The 17,396-nt window shown below is 36.4% G+C and overlaps 1 protein-coding gene across 1 annotated transcript; it reads left to right on the plus strand.

The window, feature by feature from the left end:
* The first annotated feature begins 717 nt into the window (after positions 1 to 717).
* LOC115975247 (30S ribosomal protein S6 alpha, chloroplastic) lies at positions 718 to 3,949 on the plus strand. The gene is made up of 2 exons (XM_031095957.1): positions 718 to 1,212; positions 3,451 to 3,949. The coding sequence occupies exons 1-2, from the start codon at positions 802 to 804 to the stop codon at positions 3,688 to 3,690; spliced, it is 651 nt and encodes a 216-aa protein (XP_030951817.1). The 5' UTR covers positions 718 to 801; the 3' UTR covers positions 3,691 to 3,949.
* Positions 3,950 to 17,396: the final 13,447 nt, after the last annotated feature.

Genomic DNA, 17,396 nt, shown 5'->3' on the forward strand with positions numbered 1-17,396 from the left:
TTAGAAAGATATGAGGAGAGTAAATCTCTAGTCTTTGTGGCTCGAGTTCCATGTAGAAACTTGAGCCTCAAAGACTCAAGTTCTAACTGTTGAGGTGGAACAATTTATCCACATGGAATTTAAGTTTCTTAGACTCAAGTTCTATAGAAAGTAGATCTGTAGAAACCAGAAGAAGAGGAACCAGATATGAAGAAGACGAAGGAAGAAGAAAGACGATCTAGGAAACGCAGATCCGAAGAACATAGGAAGAGGAAGACGATTTGAAGTTTCAAAGAAGATGAAGGAAGAAAGATGATCTGGAAAACGTAGATCCGAAGAAGAACAGTGGAAGGGGAAGACAATTTGGAGAAGAGAAAGATGATCTGGCTGGAGAAGAGGAAGAACATGGGAAGAAGAACAGAGCACGATTTGGCTGGAGAAGAGGAAGAATAAGAAAAAGAATAAACGCTGGGAAAAAAAATTGTGGAACTCAAATTTTAAAAACTCGAGTTCTATGTGGATTTTTTTCCACATTAAATGCCATCATTGCAACTTGAGTCTTAGAAACTCAAATTTTATCTTGGAATTCGAGTTTTAGACATGTGAGATGCTAATTTGCTAAATAGTTTTACAAACTAGACAATTAACCAAAATGATACAAAATTGATGCTAAATGCAAAAAAAAAAAAAAAAATTCACCTACTGCTCCTGTAACGGCAAGAAGAGATTACTAGTTTTATAAACAGGCACCCTTATCTAAACTCTCAACTCACATCACTGACTCGTCCACTCTGTTCCAAAACAGAGCTCCACCGAGCAGCAATGGCTTCCACTTCCCTCACTTCCACTCTCACTCATTCTTCCTCAAATTCCCCATTTTGCCCCATCCCACTTTCCCAATTCCCATCTCCACCCCTCATCTCCTTCTCCCATTCCCTTAGGCCTTTCCCTTCAAACTCAAAACCCTTCACTTTCACTTCCACCCACCAAAACAGAATCAATCTTGGATTGCCCATCAGAGCTCAGACTCTGGACTTCTCGGGTTCGTTCTTCGAAGGCGGGTTCGGGTCGGATGAGGACCCACCTTCACCGCCTGGGCCGGGCTTGACGGCTGCGGAGGAGAAGGAGGCCCCACAATGCCCACCTGGGCTTCGACAGTACGAGACCATGGCGGTTCTTAGGCCCGACATGTCCGAGGATGAGAGACTGACTCTGACCCAGAAGTACGAAGAGGTAAATTATGCTATAAAGTTTGAGGTTTGACGTTACTCTTTGTTTGGTCGCTGAGAAATATTTGTGGGTTGAGAATTTTCTTAGTATTAGAATGTTTGTGTATGTGTGTTTTACTCTTTGTTTGGTTTCTGAGAAAATTGTGTTTGCTGAGGAGGATGGTTGGGAATTTTCTCAATATTAGAATGTGAGAGAGAGAGAGAGATATTTGGTTTCGTTTAAATTTAAAAAATAATTTTTGAGGGGGATGGTTGAGAATTTTCTTAGCATTTAAAATGTGTTTGCGTGTGTGAAAAGGATAATACTTAATTCAGACAAAAGGGGAGAAAGAAAGATTTGGTTTTGTTTCAATACAAGAAGGGAAGTTCAATTTTTGTATTGGGTTGTGTCTGGTTATGTGTATTGGTGAAAGAAAGAAGACTTGGTTCTGTTTCAATGCAAGGATGAAAGTTCAAATTTTGAATTGGGTTGTGTCTGGCTATGTATATTGACTTAGAAAGACTAGGTTTTGTTTCAAGTACAAGGAAGGAAGTTAATATATTTGTATTGGGTTGTGTCTGGTTATGTATATTGGTGAAAGAAGACTTGGTTTTGTTTCAAATGCAAGAAAGGTAATTCAATTTTTGTATTGGGTTGTGCTGGTTATGTATATTGGTGAAAGAAGACTTGGTTTGATTCCATACAAGAAAGAAAGTTTGATTGTATTGGATTTTCTCTGGTCATGTATATTAATGAAAGTAAGACTTGGTTTTGTTTCAATACGAGAGAAAGTTCAATGTTTACATTAAGTTGTGTCTGGTTATATATGTTGATGGTAGGTATCTTGGGTGCTTGTCAATATGGCTTCTGTTAATTCCCAATTCTGATTATTTAAAAGGTATCGATTTTGTCTTTACCAATCCAAAAAAGGGTTTATGTTAATTATGCGAAGTTTACCATGTCTGGTGCCTCATTCCTCTGTAGGCACATTTTTGGGAAAGCTTTATATGTAATTTAGGTGTGAGAGTGAATTTCACATGTCTAAGAAGATGCTAAGGCATTGTTACTTAAGACTTATTGCATGGTTGGAGCACATTTTTTATTTAATAAGCAGTGGAGTAGAGGACAAAATGTGTAATTACGGTGTACAAATGAGATGGACATTATGCAATTAAGTTGGAGGCAGTGCCCGTCCAGCTCAATGGTTTGAAACTACACTTTTTCAAAGTATTGAGATGATTCGGTCATTTGTTGGGAGAGTAATGCACCATTGAGGAAGAATGAGTTGATTCAAGCTGAGGGAATAAAAAAATGTTTGAGGAAGGCCTAGATAACATTAGTAGTAGTGAAAAAGGACATTTCTATTAAGGAATATGACTTCAGATAGAATAGAATGATGGAAAGGAATGGCTGAACCTTATTAGTCTGTTGAGGATCCATAGTGGACTCCAAAATTTTGGGACTAAGGTTTGGTTGTTATTTTTGTCTTTTTTTCTAGGTACAAATTTTTCAAACAACCCATTTTTAAAATGCTAAAAACTAAGTTGTACCAAGCATGCACGTAATAAGTTAACCTAGATTGGATATTGCATGCACACTTTATTTGTCTCAAGTTGGTCATTTTCATGGAATGACAATCTCTTTTGTTCCATTCTTTTTTATGTTTAGATATCCTATGTAACTTAATAGCTCCTTGTCTTTTCTATAACGTTGGAAGGCACAAAACCACTGATTAGATTGTTATATCATTGAAATTGACACAATATTTGAGTCATCAATGGGAATGATGATGTGGAATGTAAAATTTTTGTCATTGCACGATTTTCTACCATAGTAATTACTTAATAAGAAAATTTCTCATTATAAATCTTATGTTAGAAACTTATACACTCATATATAGAAGAACTTAAATGTGATGTACCCATAATACTCAAGAAATGCAATGTTTAGTTCTGGCTTTTTTTGCCGTGCTATACCTTCTCTACTCAATTATGAGTTTCATTCATTTCCTGTGCTTCATATGCCATGTATCTCCTGAAGTAGTGCTTCAAAGATCTTTGAGTTGTAAAGATCCTGAGAAACATGGTGCGACTTTTTGTTGTTCTGCTTTGGATGAATTATTTTGCAGCTTGAAGCATAATGACATTGGAAGCACCACCTTATTCGAGGCTTGTTCCAACACCTTGCTTTTGCCGCTCCTTGTATTTCTTATATCTTGGATTCTGGGCATAATTAATTTGCAAATTGTGCTAAATTTTACAGTTGCTTGTTGCTGGGGGTGGCATGTATGTGGAGGTATTTAACCGAGGGGTAATTCCGCTGGCCTATAGCATAATGAAGAAAAACAAAGCTGGGGAATCTAACAATTACTTGGATGGTATCTACCTTCTCTTCACCTACTTCACAAAGCCTGAGTCCCTGTCAATTCTTGAGCAGAAGCTAAAAACAGATGATGATGTTATCCGATCAATGAGTTTCAAAATAAGGAAGAGGAAGTATTAGTTTGGTTTGAATCATTTGTTTTAGCTTTGAGAGGATGACCATTAGGAAAGACAAACTTAATATAAACCCTGTGATCTCATATCCTGTGGAACTTACTCTCTTTCCCTTCTTATTGGGATTTTTCATTTTTGTAATTATAGTTGGATTGGTGGCAATACAGAATCTATGCAGTTGCTAGAAGTTGCGGATGTGCAAGGTTGTGAGCATATATTTGTGGATATTATGCATCTTATATATGGGTGTAATTATTTTCTAGTTTCCTCTTTCTTCCATGATTGGATGGAAATGCACAAGAATGCCAATAGTCTCATTGCTTTGAGTGCTAGTTTGGGATGATCCCCCTTTATTTAAAATGTAGTCATATATTTGCCTTTTGTCACATAATCATCTAAATTCTTGTCCTTAGACCACTGGGGAAGCGATTCAGACAAAAGATACCCGTCAATCATCATTAAGGGTTGTGCCAATGAGCATCAAAACTAATGAATTCAAGTTGATTTGACTTGCTCATTTGTGTGGAGATTATGACAATCCAGCCTCTCCCAATGATATTACAGCCTCTTGCAAGGTACATGAAGTTCTGATCTTTTTGGACTATAGTAATTTGTGAAAAATGTTCATCCACTGTGTTTCATATAAATTCATCCTTATTGGCAAGCACTAATCATAAAACTACTTTCATTTGATCATAGTTAAATCATGAGAGCTTCTAGTATCAGCCCCTCCCAATGATATTTAACTTAGATGCCATCTTAGCATGTGTAGATTCAGCATTAGCCACCACCTGACAGTAATTGCATTCACCTTTTTCAACTGCACCTACAAATTTTGACGGTTACTAACTTCTGGGGATATATTACTGGGAATAAAAGTGAGGGCACTTTGTTGTTTGTTCAGTTAAAACATGTGTTAACTAAGCAGCAACATTTTTTCAATAGCTGTTGGAGAATCTGAATAAGTGCTGCTGTCTGAAATCTGATCTCATACCCACTTTCTGATAGAGACCTTGCTTCAGAAGCCACCAACAACAGTAAGACCTCAGTTCAAGTTAGGGACGCTCAGACATCAAAGGGCATCCTAGAAAAGTTTATAAAGAGAACAAGTTGCACCAAGTAGAATCACAAAGAAAATTTGAAATACATTAAAATAGTGCAGATGTGTTAGAATATAAGTGTTGGTCTCAAATCTTGTATCCTATGATGCTTAAAGCACTGCTTTTGTGTCTAATTTAAAGAATGAGTTTGTACATTAGACCCAATAAGAGATGTTTTACACTTGGACAGTTGGACACCATGTCACTACATCAAACAGTTGATTTCAACTCAAAATTGTGATTGAATTCTAATATACACATATATTCTATAAAACTTTGTCCTCCATGTTGATTTAAAAAAAAAAAAGGGTTTGGATTCAAACCCCAGATCGAACCAATCTAAAAAAAAGGCTTATGTTATGTATGAGAAGTTAACTACGTCTGGTTCCTCATTCTTCTATAGCACATTTTGGAAAAGCTTTGTATGTTATTTAGGTGTAAGAGTCATTTTCACATGTTTGAGAAGATGCTAAGGCATTGTTAAGACAAATTTCAGAGTTGGAAAACGTTTCTGCTTTATTAAGCAATGGAGAGGATGACAAAATGTGTAAATTGAAGTGTGCGACTGAGATAGAACATTATGCAGTTAAGTTGGAGGCTTAGTGGTCATTTGCTGTACCAGTTTGAAACAACATTTTTTCTAAGTACAACTTGCATGTGATGTTTAGGTCATGTGCAAAGTGTAACGATTCAGCAATGACCAATGAGGAAGAGTGAGTTGGTTCAAGTATAGGGAATAGAAAAAGGTAGAGAAAGACTAAAATAACATTGATAGAAGTTTTTTTTTTTTTTTTTAAAAAGGATATGTCAATAAAGAGATGACAAAGAGTATGATTTCATATAAGGATAAAATAGAATGTCGGAAAATAATAGATGTTGCGAACTTTGATTAGTCAATTGATGATTTATACCCACAATTTTGGGACAAAGTCTTGGTTGTTGTTTTTTCGATATACAACCCTTTGGTCCCTTTCAATCAACCCCATTTTTAAAAAGTTGAAAAATAAGCTATACGAAATGGACACTTAATAACCTAAAATTAGATATTGCAAGCACACGTTATCTGTCTCAGGTTTTTTCTTTTCATGGAATGAAAATCTTTTTTGGATCCATTCTTTTATCAATGTTTGGGTACCCTATGAAAAATAATAACTCCTTGTCTTTTCTTTACCATTGGAAGGCACAAGTCCCCTAATTAGATTGTTGTATCATTGTAACGAGAATCATTGAGTCATAAGTGAGAATGAAGATGTGAAATGTAAAATTTTTGTCATTGCATGATTTCCTACTATGGTTATTACTTAATAAGCAAATTTCTCATTGTAAATATTATGTTAAAAACTTATAAATTCATACAATATGTCAATTAGAACTCAACCTAATGCTCAAGAAATGCAGTATTTAGTCTTGACCATGCCATGTTATACCTTCTCTACTCAATTATGAGCTTCATTCATTTCCTATGCTTTGTATGCCACATATCTCCTGAAGTAGTGCTTCAAGGATCTTTGAGTTGTAATAAAGATCCTGAGAAACATATATGGTGTAACTTTTTGTTGGTCTACATTGGATGAAGTAAGATTTTACATCCAATTAGGATGTACTGGCTAGACCATCATTTTAATACTTATCTATGATTTTAGGGAAGGTAAATTTTGAGCAATATTTTTCCATCTACGTGTTGATGCTCATTCTGGGAAGCCTGGTAGAAGGAAGAAGCCCAACAATATGGGCAGAGAAGAGTTAGTGAATGGATAGAAAAAACCATTAGACCCAAGTGGCAAGAATAATGGATCATAGGCCCATGAAATAAACAAATGAGCCTTGAGGAAGCAAACGGGCCTAAAGGAGCCTGGAGAGAGAAAAGTAGTGAACCCATGGGCAGTATGTAATGTAGAAAAGTGAGAATCGGCCACAGCAAACCCGAAGTAATGCAAGTAAAGAAAGTAAGAGGCTGATGGAAAACCCATGAGCCCTAAGGATGAAGGATAAGGTAATTGAGCCAAGGAAGCCCAAAGGAGTTAGTGAAAGCCCATGGGAACACAGAATTAGAAAAAGGGCCGAAGATGCCCAAAGAAAGCAAATGGGTCAAGGATGCCCAAGAAGAAATGAATGGGACAAAGGAGCCTACAAGAAATGTAATAAGAAAAGCCCAAAATGGCATGAGTATGAATCCAATGACCATATTGAGTCATTGAGAGAAGAATAAGTAGTAGACCCAAAGAGGCCCAATAGGTTTGGGTCAAATGACATCGTAACAGGAATGACAGAGTTGTACGGCAGGAAATGGTTGCAAGACTGCGAAAGGAGTAAAAGAGTAGACTGAAGGACGAAGAGCCCACAATCAAGCAAAGCCCAGCCCCTAAAGGGAGCAAGCCATAAAGAATGAGAACGCTGATGGAAAACCCATGAGCCATAAGGATGAAGGATAAGGTAATTGAGCCAAGGAAGCCCAAAGGAGTTAGTGAAAGCCCATGGGAACGCAGAATTAGAAAAAGGGCCGAAGATGCCCAAAGAAAGCAAATGGGTCAAGGATGCCCAAGAAGAAATGAATGGGATAAAGGAGCCTACAAGAAATGTAATAAGAAAAGCCCAAAATGGCATGAGTATGAATCCAATGACCATATTGAGTCATTGAGAGAAGAATAAGTAGTAGACCCAAAGAGGCCCAATAGGTTTGGGTCAAATGACATCGTAACAGGAATGACAGAGTTGTATGGCAGGAAATGGTTGCAAGACTGCGAAAGGAGTAAAAGAGTAGACTGAAGGACGAAGAGCCCACAATCAAGCAAAGCCCAGCCCCTAAAGGGAGCAAGCCATAAAGAATGAGAACGCTGATGGAAAACCCATGAGCCCTAAGGATGAAGGATAAAGTAATTGAGCCAAGGAAGCCCAAAGGAGTTAGTGAAAGCCCATGGGAACGCAGAATTAGAAAAAGGGCCGAAGATGCCCAAAGAAAGCAAATGGGTCAAGGATGCCCAAGAAGAAATGAATGGGACAAAGGAGCCTACAAGAAATGTAATAAGAAAAGCCCAAAATGGCATGAGTATGAATCCAATGACCATATTGAGTCATTAAGAGAAGAATAAGTAGTAGACCCAAAGAGGCCCAATAGGTTTGGGTCAAATGACATCGTAACAGGAATGACAGAGTTGTACGGCAGGAAATGGTTGCAAGACTGCGAAAGGAGTAAAAGAGTAGACTGAAGGACGAAGAGCCCACAATCAAGCAAAGCCCAGCCCCTAAAGGGAGCAAGCCATAAAGAATGAGAACGCTGATGGAAAACCCATGAGCCCTAAGGATGAAGGATAAAGTAATTGAGCCAAGGAAGCCCAAAGGAGTTAGTGAAAGCCCATGGGAACGCAGAATTAGAAAAAGGGCCGAAGATGCCCAAAGAAAGCAAATGGGTCAAGGATGCCCAAGAAGAAATGAATGGGACAAAGGAGCCTACAAGAAATGTAATAAGAAAAGCCCAAAATGGCATGAGTACGAATCCAATGACCATATTGAGTCATTGAGAGAAGAATAAGTAGTAGACCCAAAGAGGCCCAATAGGTTTGGGTCAAATGACATCGCAATAGGAATGACAGAGTTGTACGGCAGGAAATGGTTGCAAGACTGCGAAAGGAGTAAAAGAGTAGACTGAAGGATGAAGAGCCCACAATCAAGCAAAGCCCAGCCCCTAAAGGGAGCAAGCCATAAAGAATGAGAAATCAGAAAATAGCTCACGCTACAAAAAGTTAAGGATGGGTGGCAGAATGTGTAGACGAGCCTCCAGACCACGGCAAACGCATGAGCAGCGGACAAGTTTTGGACATACACAGAAGTGGAGCACGCGCAAGACATAGACATCATCAGCCTGTACCCAGCTAATACAGGAAGTGGTGGGTGGTGGGTCATGGGTCAGAGGTAAGAGGGCATGGTCTAGTGATGGAGAGAGGAGAAAACCTATTTTGGGGTTCTCGCTCAGGTTCTTTTGGGGGAAATGTCCTGCTGGGATGACATACTACCCAAAAGAAGTAAGGATGAGTTGGAACCACTAGGTGCATGTCATGAGGGATAGGGAGAGAGAGAGAGAGCACCCACACCGTAATAGGTAAGAATTTTACGACAAACAAACAAACAAAATAGTCTTCTTTTTCTAGTGATGGGGAGTGGCATAGCCAGCACAGGTAAGTGGTGGTGGCTGGGCGATTGACAAACCAGTGGTGGTTGGCAAGGATATCCAGACCAGTCAAAGGTAATTAAGGCTAAAATGGTAAAAACCAGTCACGACAGGCATTATATAAAGGACCCTTGCTGTGCACAGTATGGGGATCACGAGGACGGTAATAGTAACCTCTAGGAGAGAATCACAACATATAAGCAAGCACTGAGAAAGGAAAAGAGAAAAAGAAAAGAAGAATTAGAAATAACAAAAAAACAAAGAGTATAGAATGACAGACATGCACCGATAGGTTGATCCCCTCTTTTCCTCTAAAGTCTTGCTCTCTGTCAAAGGCAAAGGATTCTTTTGGGCAAAGGCCATTTAGGCCCGTTCCCTCAAAGCAATTAATTTTAGTCTGGGGAGATTATTCGCATTGAGGAAATGGTTCCCTTCATGGTTTCAGCCCTGTAACATAACTTGGCATGGTAGATGGACATTTCTCTCTTTGATTCAACAAACTCATTACTATTTCTTTCCTACTTATTTTTGCCATTTCATGTACAAGGCACTTCTTGTCGCTGCCCTTTATTTATTTTGTCTAAGTAGCGAACGTATTTCTTTTCTTATTCTAATTACATTTGCCTGCCATAACTCTACGTGACCAAAGTTTTGGCAAACGGGGCGTAGTTTGTGCACAAGCCGGACTAAAGTGAGTTACAATTGGACTGGTCTCAACTCTCTCATCTATAATACTTAGGCCTAGTGCAGCAAGAGGCAGCCCAGCTCAACATCACAAAAAGGCCCACCACACTATGTAATGTCTAAAAGCTAAAACATATTATTTATTATTATTATGCTTTTTTTGAGCCACATTAGTGTAGTATTTCGATCCATTCAAGTCCAATTTAGTCCACTTTGGTCAGTTCGGTCCAATTCAGTCTATTTTGGTCCATTTAGACTAATTGGACCTTAAATTTGTTCTTTTTGTAGGTTTCCTTGTTAGGTTTTGGAATCAATTTTTTTTCTCTCTCTCTTAATTTTTGGGTTGAAAAATATGAAATATTATTATATTTAGACCTAACTCTTTAGTTTTAGGCTAAAAAATACAAACAAAATGGGCAATAGAAATTAAAGATATAGGCCCTAAAAAAGCAATATATATGATAAATATTCACAAGATTACTTTAAAATTCAAGTTTCAATAATATAAGTATTATACTTATATTTGGAAATCAAAAACAAAATGCTACAATTTCAAACTTATATAATAATATAAACTTAATGCAACATGTTACATGTGTTTCATGAAATGAAGGCGTACTTAAAAAAAAAAAAAAAAAAATTCTTGGATATATTCAAATTAGTGAACCGATTATGATATATTTAAAAAAAAAATTAACAACATCTTCTTCTTTTATGTAAAACAATATTATAATTATGTAATTTAAATATTTTTATAAATTACATTTTTCACACACACATATATGGTTGTTGAATTATTTTTTATTAAATATATATATTAAATTAAATTTTACTGTTGTTAAATGCAAAATACATTTTATGTTTCATAACATAAAAATAATAAAACTTAAGAAAATAGAAAATACTTTTAAATAACACATGCACTGTTTAACTTACAAATTTTACATTATATTTTTATAAAATAATTATATTACATTTTCCTATCGCGTGAGTTTGTGATTAGTGAATTTTAATTTTTGCGGCTTAAAGCATGTTGACAGGATGAAAATTGAAGCGCCCCCTTATTTGAGGCTTGTTGCGATCTTGCTATTGCTGCTCCATGTATTTCTTACATATGAGATTCTGGGAAACTAAAATGCTTATTGTGCTAAATTTTCCTGTTGCTTGTAGCTGAGAGTGGCATGAATGTGGATGTATTCAACAGAGAGATAATTCGGGGCAACTAATTTGCTTATAGCATCCAGAAGAAAAACAAAGCTGGAGAATCTAACATATATGTGGATGATATCTTTGTTCTCTTCACGTACTTCACGAAACCTGAGACCCTGGCAATCCTTGAGAGTACCTTAAAGGCAGATGAATAAGGAAGAGGAAGTATTAGTTTAGTTTGAATAATTTGTTTTGCGCTTTGAGTGGATGACCATTATCATTAATAAAGAAAAATTTAATATGCACTATGTAAAGTGTAAACTCATTTGCCATGGAACAAACTTTCTTTGACCATCTTGTCCTGTATACAATGCCAGTAGTCTCATTGCTTTGAGTAGGTTGGGTTGGTCTTGGTCCCCCTTGCTTTAAAATGTAATTATATATTAACCGCAGACCCATGTAATGTGTGGGAATATATATATATATATAAATATTATGCGATGGGTGTAATATATGAAATGTAACACTTACTTCAAGTATTGTCAATTTTTTAAAAAGATTTCTACAAGTATATTTTATCTTTTTATCTCTACAGATATATCATTCTATTTTTTTTTTGGTTTAATTAATATTTTTTTAAGGTGAACCATATCCTTCTAATTTATGTTGTAATGTATTATACTTGCCTAATATACAACTAAACTTTATCAGTTTCAAATTTATTATTCAATTTCTTAAGCAATAAGGAAATTATCATGATAATCAAAATTCATCACAAAATTACAATGTTATCTTAGCTAAAATTAAAGTAAAACCAAAGATATAAAAGATAGGCTTTATAATTATTTATTATTCAAAATTTTAAACAATTGGTAGGCATATTCAAATTCATAGCCATGTAGACTGTGTTTTGATAAAAACTCAAATTCCTATTTCCAAAAAAAAAAAAAAACTAAGTATTAACTCAAACCAAAATTTAACCAAAGCTATAAAAGGGAGAGATAAAACTTTGTGATGGGAAATTGAAACACAATACCAAAACACATAATTTATAAAAATTAAAAAAAAAAAAAAAACCTTTGTTGATGCCCACTTTTTGACAAAGTGCTCAATAGCAGAAGAAACCCAATAATATGAAGAAAGTGAGAAGAGAAAATAGTAAAGCAAGCCTAGCAGACCGAAATAGCAAGAATAATGGCCAGCAGACTCACAAAAATAATAAGAGGTAAAAAGGAAATAAATGGATCGAGGAAGCTCAAGCAATGAAGTAGTAAACCTAAGAGGTAAAGAAGAAGTAAATGGGTTGGGGAAGCCCAAGAAAGGAGTTAGTAAATTCATTGGGTTGGCTTAAAGGCCAATAAGCCTGAAAAGTAATAAGAGATAAAGATGTGGTAATTGGGCCGAGGAAGCCTAAAGGATTTAGCGAAAGCCTATGGGAGTAAAACAGGTAAAGAAGAAGTAAATGGGCCGAGGAAGTCCAATAAATGAAATGGATTGACACAGCAAGAATGTTGGCCCGTAAAGCCCAAAAGAGGTAAGGATGTGGAAAGTAGGCTGACACAGCAGGAATGTTGGCCAATAAAGCCTAAAAGAGGTAAGGATGTGGAAATTGGACTTGCACGGCAGAAACATCAGCCTGTAAGCCCATAGATAATAAGGAAATAAAAGAGAGGTAATGATACAGCAGGAGCAATGCAGTGGCATGGCAGCATCCCCCAGCTAAGAAGCCCACGAACACAGGAAAGAAGATGGGCTAAGTAGGAAGGAGAGGACCTGCACCCAAGTAATGCCCAGTCTAAAGAAGAGATGGAAGGTAGAGAACATGAACCCAAAGACCCATATGTCTTTCACGCCATAAGAGTTAGACACCTACCAAAACGTATAGCAGAATCAGAAAAACACGGAGGCAATAGCAAATGCGTGAAGGCTAGAAAAGTAATGAATTCAAACGGAAGTAGAATATACACACAGGGCCCAAGCACCACCTACTTGTACCCAGTCAATACATGGGAGGTGGGCCACAAGTCAAGGGTATCAGAGGGTGTGGTTTGGCGATGGGGAGAAAGAGGAAGTCTATTTTGGGGTTCCCGCTCAAACTTCTTTGGGGAGAAATGTCTTGCTGGGATGGCATCTCACCCAAAAAAAGTACGTATGAGTTGGAACTACTGGATGCATGCCATAGAGGTAGGTGAGGGAGAGGTTTAACCCTTATCCAGATAAGAGTAATGAAAACAAAGAGAGGTAGGAGACAAGACGAGCCATTTTTGTTTGGGAATGAGGCATGGTGCAGCCAACATAGTATAATGGTAGTGGCTGGACAGCCGGTAGGCCAGTGGGCAGTCTTGGAAGGACGCCTACAATGAGCCAAAAGTGGTTGAGAGATAAAAATGGTAAATCCTGTCATGGTAGACAGTATAAAAGGCCATAGTTGTGAATAGTGAAAAAGGGGGGGGGGGGAGAACCATGACAAGAAATAGAGATAGAACAAGGAAGAAAATGAGAGAAGAGAAAAGAAGACACATAAATCAGAGAAAAACATAAGTGATAGGAATAGAGGCATGCATCAATAGGAGAGGTAAGAAAAAAAACAAGCCATTTTTGTCTGGGAATGAGGTGTGGTGTAGCCAACATATTGTAATGGTAGTGGCTGGACAGCCGGCAGGCTAGTGGGCAGTCTTGGAAGGACGCCTACAACGAGCTAAAAGCGTTTAAGGGGAAAAATGGTAAATCCTGTCATGGTAGACTGTATAAAAGGCAATAGTTATGAATAGTGAAAAGGGGGGGGGGGGAACCACGACAAGAAATAGAGATAGAACAAGGAAGAAAAGGAGAGAAAAGAAAAGAAGAACACAGAAATTAGAGAAAAGTATGAGTGATAAGAATAGAGGCATGCATCAATAGGCTACCCATTTCTCTCCCTCTTGACAGACCTACTCTCTGAGAAGTTAAAAGTTAGAGTTTAAGCCATCTAGGTCATTTTTCCAAAGTTGTTTGTATTATTTGTAAAATGTTATAGTTATCCTGCCATATTGTGTTTCCTGCTGTAATGTCTATAACAATTACTCTTGCCGTGGGCACGCTGTACACTGAAGACTCCTGCCAGGGCGCTTCTATACTAGGATGGCCCAACTTGTGCACAAGCTGGCCTAAGGTATATTTTAGTTAGGCCAGTCCCAACTTTCCTACCTTAGAATCACGAGTCGTGGTACCGCAGGAGAAATCAAAGCCCAACAACACAAAAAGCCCACCACAACCTTTTAATTAGAGTTATAAGAAAGAAAAAAATTCACCAAAAGAAAGGAGAGAGAGAGAGAGAGAGAGAGTACTCACAATTTTTTGTGTGGAAAAAATATGCATTGAATGAAGGAAATGATATCAAATTTATATAAAATAAAATGGGAAGAAGAATAGTTAAAATATAAGAAAGAGAAAAGGATAAATGAAGTGTAACGGTGAAATAGAGAGTAGTGGAGGAGGTAAAGAGGCAAAGATGGAACGGAAAGGTTGGAGGAAGTGTAATTGTAGGTGTGAACTAATAGGTAGAAGAAGAGGATTTTGTTGTGAGAGTAGTGAGATTTATTGCATACATTAATATATATATATATATATATATATATATATATATCTAGAGAGAGAGAGAGAGTCAATGTTGAAAGGAGTTTTTAATATAGACAATAGACAATTAGAGTTTATGATGGCGTGTAGTGCATCACATTGGCCAAAAATAATTAATTTTGCAATACACAATCAATAAAGATTGAAAACCACAAAAAATATATATAGCGACGTGGTCGCTGATATGGCTCAATAAGAATGTAGCAACACTAAATCTTACTCTTCAGCTTTTAGATATATATAAATAGATTTGTTTGTTGTCACATAATCATCTAATTTCTTGTCCTTAGACCACTGGGGGAAGCTATTTGGACGAAAGCTACACATCAATCATCATTAAGATTTAAGGGTTGTGCCAATGAGCAACAAAACTGATGAATTCAAGGTGATTTAACTCGATCTTTTGTGTGGGGAATATGACAAATCAAGATAAAATTAAGATAAAATCCTGAACTCAAGTGAAAAAGAATGTTTGTTTTTTTATTGTTGGGATTAATGTATTTTTTTGTCTGTGTCCTAGGTTATTTGGCCTTTAGTGTATAGCTAATATGAGCAAGCCTCGGAGTTGGGACTGAGGTCTAGTGATGTTAAACATATTAATCTTTAGCATTTGATATAAGTTTTTGTCAAAATCAATTATTTGTAGGTTGTCTTATACATACTAGTCATCACCCACCACAACAAAGGATCCTACCCTCATACGCCAGCAATGATGCTAAAAGTTCTCACAAGGTATATGCAGTTCTGATCTTTTTGGACTAGTAATTTGTGACAAATCTTCATCCACAGTATTTCATAAAGATTCATCCTTCTTGGCAAGCACTAATCATAAAACTACTTTTATTTAATCATAGTTGAATCATGAGAGCTTCTAGAGTAAGCTTCTGCCAATGATTTTTAGCTTTGATGCCACATTAGCATGTGTAGATTCAGCATCAGCCGCCACCTAATAGTAATTGGATTCACTTTTTTTCAATTGCACATACAAATCTCCACAGTTGCTAACTTCTAAGGATTACTTCAAAATAAAAGTGAGAGAACTTTGTTCAGTTAAAACACGTGTTAACTAAGAAGCAACATTTTTTCAATAGCGAGAGAATCTGAATAAGTGCTGCTATCTGAAATCTGATCTCATACCCACTTTCTGATAGAGACTTCACAAGCCACCAGCAACAGAAAGGCCTCCTCAGTTCAAGTTTCGGACACTCAGACATCAAAGGGCATTCTATATATGAAAGATTATAAAGAGAACAAGTTGCACTAAGTAGGATCACAAAATAAAATTTGATACACATTAAAATAGTGCAGATATGTAAGAAAAGTTAGTGTTGATCTCGAATCTTGTATCCTATGAATTATGATGCTTAATGCACTGCTTGTTTAAGTAGCTAATTTAAAGAATGAGTTCGTACATAAGACACAATACAAGATGCTTTGCACTTGGACTCCAGGCCACTATTCCTGCTCCAACTGTTGATTTCAACTCAAAATGTTGATTGAATTCTTAATATACACAGATTCTATAAAACTTTGCCATGTCTTGCAAATATAAATATAATTTTCTTCCAAATTGATTTAGAAGAAAATTTCTTTAACCATAGCGACCATTAAATAAATAATCATATAACTAATTTAGATAACTTAATAGCCATGTCATAAAAATTACAGTGTGAATGGAATATTAATCGATTTAGAGGAAAACTTTATTTCGCAGTTATATAATGTAGGAAAAAAGTAATAATAAAGAGAACAAATGGCTGGAATAACTGACAAACTTTATTTGAGTAGTTGATGACTAATGCTGGATTTAGGAATTAAATAATTAACTAATGCGGGATTAAGGAATTGAATAATCACAGTTGTACGCATGAGCACTTGATAGCCATGCTTTATTGATGCCTCAGTGCTTGAATTGATCCCGTGTTTATGTAATGATAAAAAGTTCAAACGAAAAACATCATCTCTTTGGTGCAATGAATTGCAGAATTTTTCCTTTCATTTCCAAGACGAATAAGTTCTTTAGCTATTTTATACTCAATAAAGAGAAAAGGCTGGCCCTAATAGCCACTCAAAGTGTAGGGCACACCCTATCTTTTTCCATGTTTCTGTCCCTCACCGTTAACTAAATTTGGGACAATATGTTATTCTTATTCGATTTCTTTTTTTCTTTTTCTTTTTTTTTTCTCACTTGAACATGTTTGCAGTGATTTGACAAATATTGGACATATAGTAGAATCATTAACATTTAGTGTTATATATGTTTTTTGTTCCAATAATAATAATTGAAAAAACATATATGACACCAAGAAACCTGATGTTCGTAGGGGAACATACACGCCTGAGTATATACTACTAATACTGGTGGCCTTAGTCAAACCTACAAGGTAGAAATGAGTCAATTTATTGAAGTTGAGTTAAACCAACCTTTCTAACCCAAGAATGGATCCACTAAGAGGGTCAATATTGCATAAATTATAATCATCAGGTTAAGAATAATCAATCTAGATATTCTTTGGCCTAAAGCAGTTATGATTCAACCACTTTCACAAACTTTTTAGCAAGCCAAATATCTCTTTACAAGACACAATTTTGCAGAAGTTAGATCATGGTTATCAACTGCTTTATTGACTAATTTAAAATCTATCAGGCAAGACCCTTTTTCTCTGTTTATAAATATCAACTAAGGAATTTTAAGATTAGCATTAGTCTAAGCACTAATAAAAGAGAATTCATGATTATGTTGGGCCATGCATGAAGGACGAAGACAAACGGACCTAAGTGCTTGCTGTGGGGGCCTATAATTTAGTGGAGAGTCATGGGCTCTTCCCATCATAGAAAGGGAGAGAATATATGCCATCATGTAACTATGATCCCAAAAGTGCTCTTTGTTTATCATATTTAATTAACAAAGTTTACATTAACTCTTAGTGAGCGTTTCCCAATACAGCAGTAAAGCAATCCTTCAGCATTTCTCTCTCTCTCTTTGTGCTGGGCATATAT

This window comes from Quercus lobata, chromosome 2, assembly GCF_001633185.2.
Source record: "Quercus lobata isolate SW786 chromosome 2, ValleyOak3.0 Primary Assembly, whole genome shotgun sequence".
NCBI lineage: Eukaryota > Viridiplantae > Streptophyta > Magnoliopsida > Fagales > Fagaceae > Quercus > Quercus lobata.

Bases quoted from the DNA above. Each gene is read 5' to 3' on its own strand.
- LOC115975247 (XM_031095957.1), top strand. From the start codon at position 802: ATGGCTTCCACTTCCCTCACTTCCACTCTCACTCATTCTTCCTCAAAT. The intron at 1,213-3,450 runs GTAAATTATGCT...TAAATTTTACAG, and splicing joins TGACCCAGAAGTACGAAGAG to TTGCTTGTTGCTGGGGGTGG.